Genomic DNA, 21,169 nt, shown 5'->3' on the forward strand with positions numbered 1-21,169 from the left:
AAAAGAAAACTGAAAAAGGCTATATCGAGGAGTGAAAGTTTATTTGGTTTAAGTGACATTTTTGCAACTTTACAGGAGAGCTATATAAAATTTAGAAAAAAACTACAACGAAAAAACTTCTTCAGCTATTTGAATGGGGTAAACTTAATTGAAGTTCAATAAAAAACATCAAACTTTTGCGAGTCTTTATTAGTAAATATTTAAAACGCGCAAGCCGAATGTTATTCAAATTCACTTTTGTACCAGTTTAAGTTTTACATTTAACCAACAAATGAATTTATCTAGTAGCTAGTAGTTGTAACTATACTGAGACCTTAGAACTTATATCTTAAGGTGGGTGGCGCATTTACATTGTAGACGTCTATGGGCTCCAGTAACCACTTAACACCAGATGGGCTGTCAGCTCGTCCACATATATAAGCAATAAAAAAAAATGTGAGCAGAGCGCAGCAAACAAATCTATGAAATAATTGAAGAGAAAATAACAATAGTATGTTCAATAAAATATAAAACTTTATTGGTTACTGTAAAATGAAAGGCCTCGTATGTTCCATCCAACGCATTTATGTGTAAATGTCGCATTTGTATTTTGCTAGGGAGTAAACAGAAGTATAAATCACAGTGAATCCTCGGAGAGACGTGCGGCTTTCGAAAGCGATTGCGGTCGTGAACCTACTAAACTGGTTCTTCGTATTGTTCTTACTTTACATAAGGGCCTCTATGAACTAGACCTTTTTTGTACATATTTACATTTTGAGGGCTTGTCACAAGAAATATTTTTCTAGTGTTTTATCTGGCGCTCATAACATTTCATTTTCATTTCGTTTCGAATAACTGACAGAATCCGTGATAGTGAATGATTGGGATTTTATTATTGAAAATTTGTAAAAGTGATTCATGAATCATGTGTTCCGGTTTGAATGGTTGATTGAAATATCATCGGCTTCGATCTTACGTCAACAGGCATTCTCGTCATTACGAATCCTCCCGATCCATTAACGGTGCTTTTTAGGTACCTCAAGCATCGATTACCGTCCTCGCCGAACCCGTTGCGACAAAGGGCTCGACGATTAAATTAACCCATAGACACAGCCCACTAAGCTTCTCGCCGGATTTTTTCAGTGGGTCGCACTGCTCTTGCTAGGAACAGTGTTAGCAACACTCCCAGTTTGAGCCCCGTGAGCTCATCTACATGTCAAGAAGAAGCTGAAATAGCCTCCCTCTTAAGGCTATCAGCATTTGTCTCTGAGTACTGGTAGTTGCTTAACATCAGATAGGCCGTGAATATGTAGACAGACTCCTTATTTTAAATACTAATAAAAACTTTGTTGAATATCAGTGCAACAACCAAGTCATATTTTCTTAGTTTTTTATTGATCTCTTTATAATTGAAATATTTTTATAATTAAATTTATTTTATATCTATTTATGTTTGAACGTTTAAAATAATACTGTATTTTTATTACTTTTGGAAGAAAAAGTTTTAAAAAGCAAAATGTATTATTTTGTGGCTACTTACAACGCCATCTAGCGTCCAATGGCTTCCTTAAGTCGTATAGGTAACTTACTGATAGATGGCACTCTATTCGTATATTTTCAGCATGTGGTAACTTACCTGTAACAAAAATAAACGAAATAAATTTTAATAAAATACTAAAACAATTACATAATTGCAGTTTTGGATCGATTATTTATAATTTTAACACATTAATGGCAAATAATATCTGTTGTCACGATTGGTCCATTACTTCACAGATAAATGAAAAAAGTAATCGTGAACTTTTTTTTTAAACTAATTTAAGTTTATTTTATTTCAAAATATGAACGGCACAATTCATATATTTCTTACTTAAGTTATAAGGATATACTAGTGCTAGAAGGATAGCATGTAGCAGAAAAAAAAATGCGAACATAAATTATGGAACAATTATGTAGATTAGAGTGTAAGCTGCGCTATCAGCTGTGTAGCAATTTGCATGTAAACTATCACTTCCTGTGTGTGACATAGTTTTCAAATACTATACCGATAGCGAGCTGCGACCGTACTCTGCTATTAACTTAAAATGTAAATCAAATTAAAAAAGGTGTTTGTGAACACGCTGCTACGTTATTCAAATAATTAATACGTGAAGCAAAAACTTTGTATCCCTTTTTACGAAAATTGCGCGGACGGAGGAGTATGAAATTTTCCACTCTTATAGAGAATATAGAGAAGAAGTGCACAATGCTAATTTTTTTTTTAAATAATCCGTAAAAGATACATTAAATCAATAAAGAAAACATTACACACACTACATACCATTTTTTTGACGCACACACGCATGCATACTATTTATTGTCAAACTTTTGTTCTTGACGTCTGTGGTGTCAAATTGAGAATAGATTAAATATTGTTTGTCTTTGTTAATATTTTTTATAGTGTATTCTTGGCGAAATTTGTGATTATAGAAGTATAAAATACAATCATAATAGTGTACAAACTTACTATTAATTATAGTCGAATTTCGACTACTGCGGGACCTCTAGTTCAAATAAAACGTCATTATTTTTAAAATTTCAAACATAAATTGTATCAGGTTTTGAGGTTTGTATCCAGCTTACAATTTAGTTTAAAAAAAATACAAAAAAAATATTCACAAATCGCTTCACAAAATATTAACTACCAGTACATCAAAAACTGTTGAATGTTGCCAAGAACGTGGTATAAATAGTGGACTAGAGTGCAATGTCCGGGACAATTCACCACTCGTTTGATATGATAAAATTGGATAAACTCTGTCTACACACACAGCTGTATTTATATCAGGATTTTTTAAAAGAAATTTAACTATCATTCATACATTTTTAAAATCACTTTTAAGGTTTAACTTCGGATTTATTATTACGAGTATTATTAGTTTTTGTCGTCTGACATCTGAATGAAAATTGCTCTTACGGTTTAATCTCGCGTTTTTAATGTCATTATTATATTATTTCCGAAATTTTGTATACGTTACCTATATTTTACGTGGTCACGGTCCACGGCTAAAAACGATAAATAAAAAGTGAGATTAAACCGTAAAAGTAGTTTTAATTATGTATATCGTGAAAACCGTATTAAAGAAAGACTATTCACACTTTTGTTCAAAACTATGTAGTTACATATTGTAATTTAACGTTTCTTTAAACATTATTTTGATGAGCTCATGAATGATCTCACGCAAGACCGAACGAGTGCTCAGTCGAATGGAGTAAACGGTCTAATTGTCACAATTTACTTTATAATTGAACACGACACGCTACGCTGGACCGCATGGATAATCTACGGCAAAAGAAACTAACAGTAATCTATGAAAAGTAATCATTTGACGTGCATTCCAAATTATGATTTTACTACGGCACTCATAAAAAGAATTACAGAAAAATAACTAGAATTTAAGCATTAAGCGTTTGTGATTGAATAAAACCAGTTTTTCAATGCGATGGATCTTTTTTTTAAATTATATTTTTGATTGCTCTCAGGTAGGTATTTAGCCGACCTTAGTGAAAGTAGTCAGTGCCTACAACGATCACAATGCTTCGTTTGCGAATGATTTCAAGGTAAAAAATACGATAATTTGGATAATTGAGTCGACTATTATCAAAGCCGGCAATGTGACTTTTGGACAATTATTGGTAAATCAGAAAAACGAATTATTGACTTTGTATTCCATTGGCAGTCACAAAACTCTTCTGAACGACATCTTAGATAAATAACAGGTTAAGTATTAACCTTTATTTAATGCAGGTTTTGAACCGTATTCTTTGAAGGAGACGATTATATTCAAATCAATCTGTATTGACATATCATTAACATGTTTTTGTCCAAATGCACAGATTGCCAACTTTGATAATAGACGACTCAATTAAACGAAGAGCTTTGAGGCCTTTATATATCATCTTTTCGCATTAAAAGTGTACAATTTCCAAAAATATTCGAAATTGAGTTAATATGCGGAATCATTTGTTATCACCAGTATTTTTCACATAAATACTGTCAAAAGAGCGTAGTTCTTACTATAAAAGACGGATAATATAACTGGTAAAAAATAAAAAATAGATGTTACAAAGATGATTAATATTAAAAATATCACATGTTAAAGCTTTAAAACTCTCCTGTAAAATTAATAAGTTTTGAGATTATACAGTTTTAATGCGAGAAGACGATATGTGCCGGAACAAACTAGCACGGTATTCTTCTTATACACAGTCTTACTCGAATTTCGTGCGGAATGACAAAGAGCCCGAATGATATGCGCAGGACGTACAGACAGAACCCGGTTTGCTTCCGTTCGTAATGGACTACGCATACAAAAAACCAGCCCCCGACAAGATGCCAAGCTACCGATAATAACGATGTAGTAGATTGACAGTATTCACAGAAGTGCAATATGAGCGGATGACTGTAATTAACAAAACCTCTTGGTTCTATTGTTATTCTTTATTGTACAATTGAAACGACAATTACAATAAGCTTTTTTTTATTGCTTAGATGGGTGGACGATCTCACAGCCCACCTGGTGTTAAGTGGTTACTGAAGCCCATAGACATCTATGACGTAAATGTGCCACCCACCTTGAGATATAAGTTCTAAGGTCTCAAGTATAGTTACAACGGCTGCCCCATCCTTCAAACCGAAACGCATTACTGCTTTACGGCAGAAATAGGTGGGGTGGTGGTAACTACCCGCGCAAACTCAAAAGAGGTCCTACGACCAGTAAACAATACCACCAGTATTTTTTGCAAAATTCACACTTTAGTCCGATGTGGTGACCACGGAATACAGAGCATCTTTCTCCAGCACCACATCTCGAAAGGCATCAATGCGTTTACGGTCTCCAGCTTTTTATAATAAAATGTATAATTAGCATGTACCGATTCTTAAATCAAACAGCTGAACGATCAACCATAGGCCGAACAATAGGCCGGAAGCGGTAGGTAAAGGGGGCTTCGCATGCAGGAACACGGGAAGCGGACGCTTGCACAGGTGCGGTAAAGCCGTGACACGCTTTCGTACTGTTGTATACATGACGTGACTTAAATACTAAAACAGTTACACGACGTACCTAATTCAGATCCTAAATTTAATGAATATTTAATATTAATAAAACCTTTTTTTTATTGCCCTTAATTAAATATAAATTTCATTGCACCTACCACTGTTTACTCTGCCCTACATTCGGTTGACTGGAAGTCCGCCAATGTAAATTTTACATGAAGTATAATAAATAAATATTCTAAGCCGACGTCACAGAGCCCTAATTATACACGTATCACCCAAAACAACTAAAGAAAATAGCAAAAATAAACGATTACCATCGCTTTTGTATCTCGTATCTATAAGCAAACTGTGCAAGATATAATTCTCGTGTTCCGGTCTGACTCATAGCTCACAACATACATACCTATAACTAGAATCAATGTCAAGATCGGACTAACGATTTCTTATGTACATATCGCATGTAAATATTGAATGAGTATTATTAAGTAGCGCTTAACGCAAATTTGTATGTATTGAATGAATTGTGTGTATTGTGAATTACGTCAACAGTACCTACACAGTATTTTGCCTCAATGGAAAGCCAATTTAATACTTTTTTTTTAATTGCTTAGGTGGGTGGACGAGCTCACAGCCCGCCTGGTGTTAAGTAGTTACTGGAGCCTATAGACTTCTACGACGTAAATGCGCCACCCACCTTGAGATATCAGTTATAAGGTCTCAAGTATAGTTAGAACGGCTGTCCCCACCCTTTAAGCCAAAACGCATTACTGCTTCAAAGCAGAAATAGGCAGGGCGGTGGTACCTACCCGCGCGGACTCACAAGAGGTTCTACCACCAGTAGAGACATTTACTGTAACTACTAATGCTTGAAATCGTTACACGTTATATAGAAAATACATTATAATATTATAATTAATAAGTTAAATTACTTTAGTCATTAAAATTCTCTACAACTTCACACTAACAACGGCTCCTCGTTTTCTAACAAGCTTTGATTGTGGTTGTGAATGATTTGATTCGCGGTCATTTAGCATAGTTCGAGCGTGTTAAAGCGGTCGCGTTAATTCACGTTGTCTATTATATACTAATATGTACTTAATATTATAAAGAGGAAAGATTTGTTTGTTTGTATTGAATAGGCTCCGAAACTACTGAACCGATTTGAAAAATTCTTTCACTGTTTGGAAGCTACACTGTTCCCGAGTGACATATGCTATAATCTTTTTTTTTTTAAAAATAGGGATCCTTACTAAAACTCCAATAATGTAACCCAAGGTGTAAAAAAATTACCTAAAATATTCTTTACACCGCGTGCGCTGCGAAAACTATTGATGATAGAATAAAATAATGTACTACGACTTTGTAGAACACATCATTATTTACAAAAATTGTCGCGACAGCCTATATCTAACTACTATAGTCTTTTATTTAAAAAAATAAAACAACTTCAAATATCGTTGATATTTATATTAAAGACTAAGCGGAGCCGGAGAGGGCCGCTAGTCTATTATAATAAGCAAAGTAGCCGATTCCCCGGACAAATAATCAGAAATAATAATAAAAAACCGAATAAGGCTCAATGTAACTCAAATAACTAATTGCTTATATTTCGTAATCACAAACAGACGCTTTGATGTATAATAAGATGTAGATGAAATCCCTGCGTATCGAGGGGCGAAACATTATTCGGTTCAAGCGACATTTCGCTTAAAACGCGACATTTATCTTTGTAATTAAAGTTGCGTTTTATTTGGTTTTTTGATCAACAGTACGATGTTTTAATCGAACTTCAATTAAGTTTACTCCATTCAAATAGCTGAAGAAGTTTTTTGCGGTAGGCAGCGGCTTGGCTCTGCCCCTGGTATTGCTAAAGTCCATGGGCGACGGTAACCACTCACCATCAGGTGAGCCGTATGCTCGTCTGCCTACAAGGGCAATAAAAAAAAATGTACCAAATTTTAAACTTCAAATGGCTCTCCTGTAAAGTTAAAAGTAAGAAATGTTTCTTAAATCAAATAGTCTTTCACTCTTCGATATGGAAACCTATCGTAAAGAATAGCGTCAAAATAAATTTTTTGTTATAGATAATTTTAAGGATACAGTATCTTATTAAGAAGGAATATTCTAATTTCAATTCTAATAACTTATTGTTTATCAAGTCTTTCAACTAAATCAATACATTTACATATTTTGCGACGCACTTACGACATTTCTTATACACGAAATTGAGTTTGCACCTTTTAAACGAAAACATATGTCCTCATTTAAACTGATAATAATTTGCGTAGAAAGTAAAACGTTTACATAACCGAGTTATAATGACGGCCGCACACAATTTAATTTCAAGTAAAAATATTATGTTAATTGGCGGATATTATGTAAACTAAATGTTATACACACCGTTATTTTCATCCTGAGTTGATTCGAAATCTGCTAAAGAGACATTCGTTAAGTCTTCGACGTACACTGGTGGTTGTCGGCTAAGCGAGTTCCTGCCTCCCAGCGAGTGGTAGCAACTGTCGTCATCATCTGCCGCCTCCTCCGTCGAGGATCCCTTCAGACAAGAGTGGAAACTCCGAGAGAGGCGCCGCTCTGTGCTCATCCTCACTCATGTCCTTTCGCACAACACTATTTTAGCCCTTATCACTTAAGCAATAAAGATTCACATTTATCACTGATCCACTGATTTCTGTTATTGTTATTTATAGCATTAGACGGTCTAGTGTTGAGTCATTTGAGTTTTGAGATTATGACGTCATCATTTATAGAAAAAAATATAGCGTAACTATATTTAAACTTCCACGTATAGATTATTTACACGAACTCTACGTGTAATCCGCACACCTTCTCAGATACCAGTATTTTGTTTCACATTGTCAACGTCTTATCTGTTTTATCGCGAAGGACTCTGTAATCATAAACATTGAATGATCCAACGCGTCGCCAACTAATAAAAATGCAAATAAAATGCACTTTATTAATTTACTAAATATTTATTATGGTATTTTGTTGTAATACTTCCTAAATTTAGTAGCGTTATTTATAGCTTTAGCCTTTGAACGGGCTCAGAATTCACCGGGTTTTTAGGGGTTATCCGAATCAGTAGGGGTTATCACTACATGAATGCCGCCCGCCTACCTTGAGACATCAAGTCAATGTCACCATAGTATTTTATTACGGCTGTCCCACCATTTAAACCGAAACGCAACACGGCTTCGCGGCTGGAATCAGCTGGATGGTGGAACTCACACACTCCGATGAATTTTCATAAAATACACCTAACTATTATGTAAGATACATACGACGAAGAGTTATCCTAATAAAACATACTGGTGGTAACATTTTACTGGTGGTAGGACCTCCTGTGAGTCCACCACCACCCTGCCTATTTCTGCCGTGAAGCAGTAATACGTTTCGGTTTGAAAGGTGGACCTTAAAACTTATATTTCAAGGTGGGTGGCGCATTTACGTTGTAGATGTCTATGGGCTCCAGTAACCACTTAACACCGGGTGGACTGTGAGCTCGTCTACCTATCTAAGCAATAAATTAAAAAAAAAAACATAACACGCAAAAATCGGGGTCGCATTCAAGGAATATCGGAAACATGGACCGTGCCGTAAATAAGTTTACGCAACATTAATGTGTATCACTAAAAACGTAGATTTTATCGTTTTATTTATCGTTACAACGGGAATGAAATATGTGTCGCGGAAACAAATAAAGAAATGATGAAACAACAATCAAAACGAGATATAATTTAAATATATCAATCTGTTTATAAAGCTACTCTAATTTACGACGGCTTATTCGTCTCTCAAGAGAATCGAAAGACTTCAAACGATAGCTATGAAGATTTTCACGAACGCTACAGTCTTATAAATAAAGGTTATTATTATTTGTTCGTTTTTCGTGAGACGTAGACATAATATTACTACTTTTACGTATTAATCTGCAGTTTTTTTTATTGTCGCTATATTATTTCTGACGTTTCAAACACTTTACAGTTTTCGTCGTCACTTAGGACACGAAAAGTAATTTAACTTATTTAAGCTTATTACACGATCTTTTGTGTCTTGCAATCGAGTGTAAAGGAGACGAGTTTCTATGATAAAGACACAACTCGATAACAATACTTTTTTAACAAAACTACGTTTACTATAAAAAAATTATCATGTATTGTTTTATTTTTTTTCTGTTGGAAATGAAATTTAAAGGAACTACATATATTATTATAAAATACATCTTTTTGGCCCAAAATCATTGTTATACTACTGCTAATTGTACATTACGAATTCTACTGGTGGTAGGACCTGTTGTGAGTCCGCGCGGGTAGGTACCACCGCCCTGCCTATTTCTGCCGTGAAGCAGTAATGCGTTTCGGTTCGAAGGGTGGGGCAGCCGTTGTAACTATACTGAGACCTTACAACTTATATCTCAAGGTGGGTGGCGCATTTACGTTGTAGATGTCTATGGCCTCCAGTAATCACTTAACACCAGGTGGGCTGTGAGCTAGTCCACCCACCTAATCAATAAAAAAAAAAATGACTAAAGCTGTAGGCACGTAATATAATCACACCTTCTCTAGGTGTAGGTTTGTAGTTTTTATCTATTTAAAACTGATAAATGCACGATAACGCGAGATCGTCGTGAGAATGCAAACATACGAACACACAAAACCTCTCTACGAGTGTGGATAACTAAGCGATTGCAACATTCTTAGTCCCGAAAAGGCGTTGGCATCCCGTAAAACACGTTACATGAAGACATCAGGAACATGACAATTGTAGGTTCATTGCACTCGTCAAGAATGGGGACTACTAGAGCCGCATTCGGTTAATGAATGGCAGACAAACAAAAGAGGTCGTCTTTGTAGTCCACCATCTTTCTATTCACGTCCCAAAAGAAATATGTGACTGTACTTTTGAGGATTGTGAATAGTCAAACTAAGGAAGTTTCTATTTCAATTCGAAAGTCAAGACAGAAATAAAATTTCATTTGTTCTGCAAATAAAAATATGAATATTTCAATTACTTGTTATTTACTTTAATATGGCGAAGCTAATCGTTCAATTCAATTCAATTTTGGTACTATAGAAATTTTGCAAAAAAAAATTTCTCATATTTATTAGCCATGGCTAAGAAATTTACTTTTCAATTAAATTGTGATGATATATGTAGTTGCCAGTATTTTAAAATATTATCATCAGCATTAGAATATAGTTGATGCAGATAATTTAAATCCTACGTTAGTTAGTTAGCTATCTGCAAAATTCGCTTAACAGGTTACTAAGGTTCCGGAATTACAACTACAAGGCGCCTAGAACTTGAGATGAATATATGAGCCCATAAAACTTGAGATGAACCGTAAAAATTCTTAATAGTTAAAAATACGCGGTCCAAGCTGTTTACAATACGTGCATATATGAGTGGAGGATGTATCACTGTGTTCCGCCAATACGCAAGGAGTTGTTTATAACGTGTAACGTCTCTCGAAACAGAACATAATGTAAGAGACAAATAATATTCATTTGATGAACTGAGCTTTTTTTAATGAGCTTATATATATGCATGCGTTTTCTGCGTACCCAGAATTAACGGCAGAGCCGAATGCATCCTGTAGAATGAACTTGGCCCGCGATTGTTTCAAATATTATGACCGGCTTTCATGTAAATCACATATCACCATATCATTTGATGGTGAAGTTTATTCAAATAATTTTAGTCTACAAATCAATCAGAGCATTGAAACGTAACAAATTTTAAAATGTTCTTTATTTGTTAAAATTTGTAGTACTTTTCGACGACAATTCTTATTAAATATTGCACTTTTTACTTTCTTTTTTTTGAAATAAAATCTGAATAATTTGCTATATTTTATTCGGTTCTCTACTTATAGTTACACTTGGTTTTATAATTTCGTCACGTAGATTTAGAACATGTAAAATAATACATTTTGTCCATTTGTTATTCATTCTGCCTTCTCGCCTGCCAACGTAGGGTAATACATAAAAAGTAACTTGTGTAATAAGCCGGATGCTATTCGTAATTCGAAAAATAGCTGAAGAAAGAATAAACAATATCCTACATATGTCTGGGAGCATGTCTTATGTAACATTCAATGAAATCCAAAAAAAATGCTAAGGAAGTCGTGAGACATTTGAGTTGAATTATCATTGGATTTCTTAGATAAAATTATTACAAAAAGAGTGAAATCTCCGAGAAGCCATTGTTTCACTGGAAAGTTTTATGTGGGAGTCTACTGTTGACGCCTTATTAAGTAGCGTAAGTGAAAATTAAAGAAAATTTCTTCCGTTCGTGGTTTATAGGCAGGCAGCATTAAATTGCAAAATAATAAAGCGGTTTTTTTCTTTCTACAATCCATAAAAAGTTATTTATCAACAATTGGCTATGGTTTATTTAGTAAACAAAAATCGCTTCATGAAAATGTGCTGTATTGCTTAAAATTTATTCTCAAGGTGCCACACCACCCGGAACGACTTGTTACATTATTCTCCTGATACTTATAACAGCGTGTTTTCTTGCAGCGAACAATAGGATTACGATAAAAAAATTAGAACGTAAGGAAAACCGTAGATTTATGCATCAATATTACCACATTTATAAGTTAACTCATTTAGTAAACAAAATACATCTAGTTAATGGCAACACACGACACTAGAGTTTGGCTTGTGGCCAGCAGTTTCCGTCACGATACCGATATTTTCTCAAGATTAAGAGCGCTATAGCACGTTCAGCGGCCCCAGGCCTGGCGTGCCGCCTACTAAATCATCTAAAAGATTATTACCACGCACAAATTGTAGCAGCCAAAACAATAACTATAACCTCGTAACATTTTCATTACTAGAAAATGTTTCAGTTATTCTTGAGCGGCAAAATACAATTCAGAAAACGTTAACATTTTTTTTTAAATCTTATTCAATTCACGGCCTTGCCAAAATCTAGATAGACAAAAGCCGATAAAGAAAACTTGTACACTCGACATTGGTACTTGAATCTGAATCGACCTTTATTATACAAAAAAAAGACAATAGTTCAAGGATTATTCTTCATAGATAGATACGTCCGTTTACGATAGTACGTTTACTGGTGGTAGGACCTCTTGTGAGTCCGCACGGGCAGGTACCACCGCCCTGCCTATTTCCGCAGTGAAGCAGTAATGCGTTTCGGTTTGAAGGGTGGGGCAGCCGTTCTAACTATACTGAGACCTTAGAACTTATATCTCAAGGTGTGTGACGCATTTACGTTGTAGATGTCTATGAGCTCCAGTAACCACTTAACACCAGGTGGGCTGTGAGCTTGTCCACACATCTAAACAATAAAAAATAACGTCCGTGGCATTATCACAATTTTTTACCTAAATATATTATACTAAAAAATTGGAGTATTAGTTTGTGGACTATTTTCGTAATTGGGGACAGGCAGTCACAATCAGACTCAATACATTTTTCAACGCGCATTAACCCTTTGTTCGGTACAAAAGCCAGCCGGCATTATGAACAGGCTGTTATATTAAACAACGTACATCCGGTCGCGACAAACGCTGACATGAGACTAATGACACGACAGGTATAAATCATATCAGTAATAGCGAAGACCGACGTAAGACGGTCAGAGGAAACCGTCTATTTGCAACGGATATCGTCAATGGCACAACCAGAATACTGAACTCCTCAATTCGGATTTCTATACAGAAATGTGTATCACAATGGAAACTACTAATGGCGATATAATTAGGAATTCTATCTCTCTAGTCCATAGGGCACGACAAAGGGAAGATGTTTTACCTACCAGATTGTTTGCAAGTCCATTGGGCACGACAAAGGGAAGATGTTTTACCTACCAGATTGTTTGCAGATCCAGTCGTTGTGGTTAGGAATCTATTTATACAAAGCTTGAATTTATATAAATTAAAAGACAAGAAAACAAGACAAAACAATATTTTTTTTAAAGCTCATTTGTTTTCAAATCACAGCTATGAATGATAAGCCAGTAGGTAAATTGTATATCACGTTATAAACATTCTTAATATTTCAATAAATTATACATCTAATTACGAGAAGAGAATTAGTAGGCCTATCGCAAAAGCATTTGACAAAGTATGGCCCCTATGCCTCTTATCTCGAAGTTAGGACGGAATCACCGATAGATCAGCTTTATTTACATTGACGATCCAAAAGGCTGATGACCTCCCCCATTTTTTTCATCCTCCACATGAATGGTCTATTAATGGCACGCATTCTCACATAAGTGACATCACGATGCGCGATATTTTGGCCACCTGAGTTTTTCTCAGAGCATGGTTTCAAAAAGGCGATGGAAACTATTTTGTATGTATTTGCACAATCCATTAAAAACACAAGTTCTTCAACTACTTTGACTTTTTTGTTAAATGTACGGTTTACCTAATTCAATCCAATAAATTATATCGGCATTTGGGTGGTCAAATCTAATTAGTAATGTAGGAATTCCTTTCAAACCTTCTAATTTCTGTATTAAGCAAGTGCCGATTAATCAAACACGTTGAAAACCCACACGATAAAGTATTACAATTTAGCCTAATTCTTCTGCGAAACAAAACTGCTTTCAGTTCCATAAATAGAATAGTTGATTTGCCATTTATACTTCAATATTATGAATACATTCAAATTGTAGTTCACGATAACCGAGGACATCTGATGGGTCGTGTGCTTCTTTGCTAATTATGGTTAGTGAAACCAAAATATGGACTTCTAAACTATCTAAGTTTAACTCGTTTGAGAAGATAGATCCTCGGGAAAAATGATACGTTTTTTTATAAAATGGGGCACAATTATGCCTTATGTAAGACAAAACGACCTACACGAATATCTTTCCTCGATCTATGAAAATAAAAAAAAAACTCGAACGCAACCAACACCTTTAACTGAATACCGCAATATTATGCAACTTTTTGTTTACATTTTTACTACTTTAATTCTGATTGTAAATCTAAAAGTACGTCAGACATAAGTCGAAATGTTATGGCGAAGATCGCAATTCACACCAATAGGGCTTTGACTATAATGGATTTATTATTGGTACTAGAGGTCCCGCAGTAGTCGAAATTCGACTATAATTAATTGGAATTGTAAGTTTGTACGCTATTATGATTGTATTTTATACTTCTATAATCACAAATTTCGCCAAGGCTACACTATAAAAAAATATTAATACAGACAAACAATATTTATTCTAATCTCAATTTGACCACAGACGTCAAGAACAAAAGTTTGACAATAAATAGTATGCATGCGTGTGTGCGTCAAATACATGGTATGTAGTGTGTGTAATGTTTTCTTTATTGATTTATTGTATCTTTTATGCATTATTTAAAAAAAATATTAGCATTGTGCACTTTCATACTCCTCCGTCCGCGCAATTTTCGTAAAAAGGAATACAAAGTTTTTGCTTCACGTATTAATATATAGATATCCGATGACGCTTCAAAGTAGTATACCACGAAACAAAAAAATCCATGTCACATATTACTTTGTGCTGTCTATAGCAAAATGCCCAGAGGAAGCCTTTGATTTACGACGGAAATCGCCACTAGACCAACTGGAATACTGAACTTTTGAACTCCCTTATTAATCTCTCGCTCATTACGGAGCCGCCTACAATGGCATCATTATTTGGGTATAGCGGCAGGTCTAATGATGAAATCAGAAGCCTGAGTGTACTTTATATTGTACGTAGGGTATTTTTGTACTTCTAACGAGAGATGAGGTTCATGTTTCGTAATCTAAGTATCAACTTCTATCTATTATTATTTATCTCATGAAAAGATTTTTTATGAATGTATTCCTAACTATTCATCCGACTATGATAAAACATGGCGTGCTTGTTGTTGGCACTCCAGAGATCATTTATGTCATAATACCATCAAAGATCGATAGGTAACGCTTGTACTGTTTAGATAAATACATGTTTTTCATAAAATTAACGATAGTCACGGTCGAGCATGATCGAATTTCACTAATTACTATAAACAAGGGAAAACGGACGAATTTTTTTCAGGAAATTCATAAAATGTTTTACCACCGCCCTGCCTATTTCTGCCGTGAAGCAGTAATGCGTTTCGGTTTGAAGGGTGGGGCAGCCGTTGTAACTATACTGAGACCTTAGAACTTATATCTCAAGGTGGGTGGCGCATTTGCGTTGCAGATGTCCATTGGCTCCAGTAACCACTTAACACCAGGTGGGCTGTGAGCTCGTCCACCAATCTAAGCTATAAAAAAAAAATGTGCGACATATTTTCATGACATATTTATGATCACACATTGTACTACTACTACTACTTAATTAATTAATATTCAAGACAAAGTGTTTGGAGTAAATCAATTTTGCATCCTCAATCTCAAAAACACAAATGACTACAGAGTCAAGACACATAAAACCTGTTAGTTTCGTATAATTGCAGTATTTAGCGATAAATTACTTTACTGTTTATACACATGGAGAGCACAACCGCGAAAATAGAATCACACCAAAATAAACGTACACGTCACGTACAAACTTAAACTTGCACGCCACTGCACTGCCCCGGACACCGAGATGTTTTAAATTATATTTTCATTCCTTTAGACACGACGATATTTTCACGCAACTATGAATTAATATCATGGTGGAAAGACCGCGTGTCTGTCTCCATTCAATGATGCTAACGTACTGAACGTAGGCGCGTTTGCTGATACGGCACCGCCGGGCACAACACGACGAGCGTTCTAGCGGCTCGTCGCACGCGCACGAGTATACAATGACAGTGGCCTCATGACACATGCCGCGGACCGTTTATTAACTAGCAGTTTGAATTTCGAACGTGCTTTTCTAATCAACATGGCGGCAGATAAGCCCGCGTAAGCTACGATACACCTAACTAAAAAAAAGAAGTTCCCATTACTAATATGGCGGCAGTTGAGAATGTTTTCAAAGAAACTGTCCATAGGAGTCTTGATAAGAACTCTAAACCCGGATTCTAGTACTACTGAATGGGAAAATCCCAGCAGAAACCTATAACTTAGAATACGAAAGTGAAAGCGAGCGCGAGCTTTAGATCCAAAACTAGTTGTACTATATTATCGATCACTTTTACTGTTTGATGCTTACAAACGAACGGAAGATATAATAGGCGAAGCTGACTAGGAAACGAACAATGACCTCCAAAACGTTCTCCCGGCACACTTGTACTATTAGTTACAGGAGAACAGCAAACAGACACTGGAATGTCGACAAACATATTTCAAGGATGTCCCGAAAATAGCTTAGTTTTTAAAATATTTACTTATAATGGATACAGAATATGTACATACATTGAAATATCCGTCCAAAAATATTACTCGACGAGTATAAATTATAATTAGCTATCATCATCATCATCATCATCAATCAGCCTTTATCTGCCCACTGCTAATTATTAGCTATAATTAAAACTATTTATTTATTTATTATTTTGTTTGTTATAATATTATTTCCGAACATTCGAGTACTTTGCAGTTTTTGTAGTTACGAAGGAAACGAAATATTATTTAACTAATTCTAGCCAACATAGTCTTTTGTTTTTTTTTCCAACTCGCGGTCCAACTGGTGTTAAGTGGTTACCGGATCATCGTCCACCAAGTCACACATATCCCGATTGGATGTCTGGGTAGCTTTGCGGTTTTCAGTCTCCGGACCGAAAAAAAAGGCTATGGCGAACAGAAACCTATTCTGTTTTGCCAACATCGGCGGTACATACAAGCCACAGTAATGAAACATCTATCTGTTATCACGATATAATGCGAGTTAAAAATTACAATTATTACCATTTCAAAATTAAATATTACATCAGTGACCATAAGTAGCTATTCACATTATATTCAAACAACATCAGTACGTGTGGTACCCTTGAAAGTAAACTACGCCAAAACACGTTTTGTTTAACAGCTAGAAGAATAGGTATACGTATTAAAATTGGATTAAGTCGTCACAATTAATTTAATACAATAAGTATTATCACTGGTGTGCTTTTGTTATTTTTTATAATATTAAAATAGGTAGCAACGTGGATAGCCTGTACACAAATACATACTTTTATAGAAGATATTTATAGAATTATATAGAAGAGAAAGATATTTTAATAATCATCTAAAAAAAAATACATTTTAGATTTTTTTATGAATAAATAATATTTTAATGTGCCTAATGAAAAGTTATAATTGGTCATAAAATTAAAAGTATTTATCGAGCTGGTTTTACATTATTAACAGAAAAGTTATGGATTTAAATGATACATTTATTTATACATTCTGTACTGTTTATTTTCCTCTACACATACGGTATTTTGGTATGTTTATTGTAAATTTTACGTAATCACGCACGTACTTAATATAAATTTTGTTTTTCTTCTACTATTTTTGGCTTATAATTATCGGAATCGTCTCTCCTATTCGTTCCTAAAAAAGTTACAATATTAAACCCCGGAACGAACGTTTTAGGGTAAATACGATATTCAACCGAAGTAGTCGTAAAAAACGTATTATTTTACTGTTTATTTTTATTATTATTTTTATTGCTTAGATGGGTGGACGAGCTCACAGCCCACCTAGTGTTAAGTGGTTACTGGAGCCCATAGACATCTACGAGGTTAATGCGCCACCCACCTTGAGATATAAGTTCTAAGGTCTCAAGTATAGTTACAAGTTTATTTGGGTATTATTATTTTTACACTCAAGATGTGTGTGAAGTTTGATTTAAATGATATTATCACAATTTCATTAGAGCTGCACTACTGTAGATGTTCTCTGAGAGAATTTATCGCACTGTAACAAGTTCGAAAATGTGTTTTGATTTTTGTTTGCTTCCAGGTGCAGTTAATGAGACCTGGTTACTGTTGCGTAGGAGCGGGTTGGGCGGCTGTGGGCGACTGAACTTGGCACGCTGGTTATATTACGCAACCCACAAACTAGCGCATTAATTAACAGTGTTGGTGTCGCTTCTGATAATATTTAATAAGCGAACATATAACGTTTTGTGTTTTAGTTACACGATTTAAGGACTTGATAGTTTACGTTTTTTCAAGTTTTTATTACTTGTACTAATCTGTGCACTGGTTAAATTTTGTATTTATCTGATTGATAAAAAATATATATAATTTAACAGCTACACTAAAATGAATAATATAGTTAAATATATAAATTATATGTGAAACTTTAAAATTTAAATTTAACGTTATTTCATTATTGCTTATGTAGCAATAAAAACTAATTGTATGCAATGTGCAATTTTATTCCATACATGTATGTACGTACATATGCGCGTATTTATACTACGTGACAATATTCCGTCCGAAAAAAAAAAAGTTAAATTACTTACCAAAATTCTGATATTCGATGTCTATCACCGTTTATATTATTCGTATTTCAATAGTAAATCGTTAACTAGACCATACGAATGGACTGACACGAACGTAAACGTACAGAACGAAGAATACACAATCATTTATTTGTTCACTGATTGCGTACAACCGTGATCAATTACAAAATCAATCGGTTTAATGGAACACTAACTCGACGAAGCCAGTAGCGATGAAAGAGCAAAAAACTGGAATATGCAACGAACTTTCGATGGAGAGAACTGTGCCAATAGAATGCAGGTGGCGTGCGGCGTGGAGGACGAAGCAATAACTGCACAGTGCACGCGTCGTGTTGTTAGTGAAACTGTACGAGCGACAATGTTGCGATAGATAAGCATCAATACTCCATTATACGCAAAAATAGTCCTGAAGTCGTCGTGGCCTAAGCGATAAGACGTCCGGTGCATTCGTGTTGAGCGATGCGCCGGTGTTCGAATCTCAGGCGGGTACCAATTTTTCTAATGAAATATGTACTCGGCAAATGTTCACGATTGACTTCCACGGTGAAGGAATAACATCATGTAATAAAATTGAAACCCGCAAAATTATAATTTGCGTAATTACTGGTGGTAGGACCTCTTGTGAGTCCGCACGGGTAGGTACCACCGCCCTGCCTATTTCTGCCGTGAAGCAGTAATGCGTTTCGGTTTGAAGGGTGGGGCAGCCGTTGTAACTATACTGAGACCTTACAACTTATATCTCAAGGTCTACCTTAGCTCAAACGTAATTACGACATCTCCTTGGATTATGTAATTCTTTGCCCAGGCCTTCCCAACTTCTTCCTATTTTACCTATTAGTAAGTCATACATATATACTGTAAGGTCTATAAGTCGTCTCTCATCTATTTCTAGCGTACACCATCCGTGCGTTTTGTTTTGAGTAGATGAATTACCATACTAATGAGACTTCCACCCGTGCTCCCGGATGAGCAACCGCATTGACTTCGTCAATATTGACAGCCTCCATTAAGAAATAAACATACCCTTAAAAACGTCATCACGGATCCTAGCGATCCATTAACGGTGCTTTTAGGTACCTCAAGCACCGGTCACCGTCGTCGCCGAACCCGTCGCTTGCGACGAAGGGCTCGACGAGTAAATTAACCCATAGACACAGCCCACTGAGTTTCTCACCGGATCTTCTCATTGGGTCGCGTTTCCGATCCGATGGTAGATTCTGCGAAGCATTGCTCTTACTAGGGCCAGTGTTAGCAACACTCCCGGATTGAGTCCCGTGAGCTCACCTACTATTTCGGTGAATCTAGAATAACCCCTCGAGACTACTAGTATAGGTAGGGAAAAAAAAGAAGAAGACCCTGGCCCATGAACTCGATATGGCCAAGGTGAGATCTGATATCTATCTGACAAAACATAATTCAACTTCATACAAATGTCACGCAAAAAAAATCGCTACTCCCCCAAGGTTGTCACCAGTATCTGAATTACAGCGTTGATAAGATTACAACACAATTGATCTCATGAAACAAGGACTGTGTAGAATCTCTTTAAATTTCCTTAATTCTATTATCTGATAAGACGATTTGAATTAACATTAGCAATGAGAACGCGATTCTCAATATCAAATGTTTCATATACCTACATATTTGTATATAGAAATTAAATACAAAACACGTTCAGATATAGTAATCGGCAAACTTCTTGAGCAAATGACCTTGACTGCGCAGAACCGAATTTTAGATCACTTTGGTGGTGAGGGTGAGGCGCGACGGCAGGGGAAATCGTATCGAGCGCGTTATTGGTAGATCAGTCGAACCTTGCGTCCCGCACCGCGCCCTCATTCCGCTTGCTCCCAAAAGTACGCTTGCGTACAGTGGAAAGTCTATCGTTATTAATCGTTAAGTTATTTGTTATAATTGCTTGTGAACTTTGTTGCCATTGCTATTTGTTGAGTGTTTGTTGATTTTTTATAAAACATACACTATGCCGTGACAAATTGGTGTAGTACTTAAAAGAAAAGGTAGAAAATTTGTGTACGACGTATATTGCTTCATTATAAAACAGGGGAAGAATGATATGGAAAAATTAAAACAGACTTCGGAAGCAACAAAAACATCAGTGAGTACTGTTAGGTGCATTATTAACGAAGCTAAAGGCTCTGGCTTGCTCGCCGTGTCGGACTCCGGGTAAGAAAAGATCAGGGAAGAAGAAAGTTACCGGAATGGATAGTTTCGTTCAATCTGTAATAAAAAGATGTAATCATAATAACTACATAACAAGCAGCGAAACTCCGTACCGTAGAAAGGCTTCGAAAAATTTAAAGAAGATATAAATTTTAATGGCTCGGAATGAAGCTTACGACGAATTATGAAAGAGCTAGGCTTCAGATGGACAAAAAGAACAGAAAATAATCGGAAGCTGGTAAATGAAAAAAGTAACATTCGATTACTACGAATCGAATATCTTCAAAAAATAATTAATTATAGACAAAAAAGAAGACCGAAAAACTACGCCGATGAGCCCTATGTCGACTCATCACGATGATAGCGACTCGGATGATGAAAACAGTGATGATGATGATGGTCAAGATTATGATAACGAAAAAAAAATTACAAATACCAGCTTCGCTTCAACTGAACCAAGACCTGGCAACAGCTCTAGTTTTGACTTAATAGAAGGAATATCTATTTTACCCCAAGATTAAATTATTACAATTATTAACCTATATGTTTTGTTGATGTTCTAATAAATATATAAATAAA

At 35.4% G+C, this 21,169-nt stretch overlaps 1 protein-coding gene across 14 annotated transcripts in view; it reads right to left on the reverse strand.

Moving 5' to 3' along the window:
• LOC101738176 (ras GTPase-activating protein raskol) overlaps nt 1-21,169 on the reverse strand; it is a 202,503-nt gene that overhangs the window by 37,821 nt on the left and 143,513 nt on the right. The window contains exons 1-2 of one of the 14 annotated variants that reach the window (XM_062672450.1): nt 15,561-15,729; nt 7,421-7,928 (exon numbers count right to left, since the gene is read on the reverse strand). The exons of 9 other annotated variants lie outside the window; for them this stretch is intronic. In XM_062672450.1, coding sequence (XP_062528434.1) covers nt 7,421-7,622 — 202 coding nt within the window. In that variant the 5' untranslated portion in view covers nt 7,623-7,928; nt 15,561-15,729. Of the gene's footprint in view, nt 1-7,420; nt 7,929-15,456; nt 15,730-21,169 lie in introns of those variants that run through there. 4 more of the 14 variants (XM_038015937.2, XM_062672451.1, XM_038015939.2 and 1 more) reach the window with 4 other exon arrangements.

This window comes from Bombyx mori, chromosome 15 (assembly GCF_030269925.1).
Source record: "Bombyx mori chromosome 15, ASM3026992v2".
Taxonomy (NCBI): domain Eukaryota; kingdom Metazoa; phylum Arthropoda; class Insecta; order Lepidoptera; family Bombycidae; genus Bombyx; species Bombyx mori.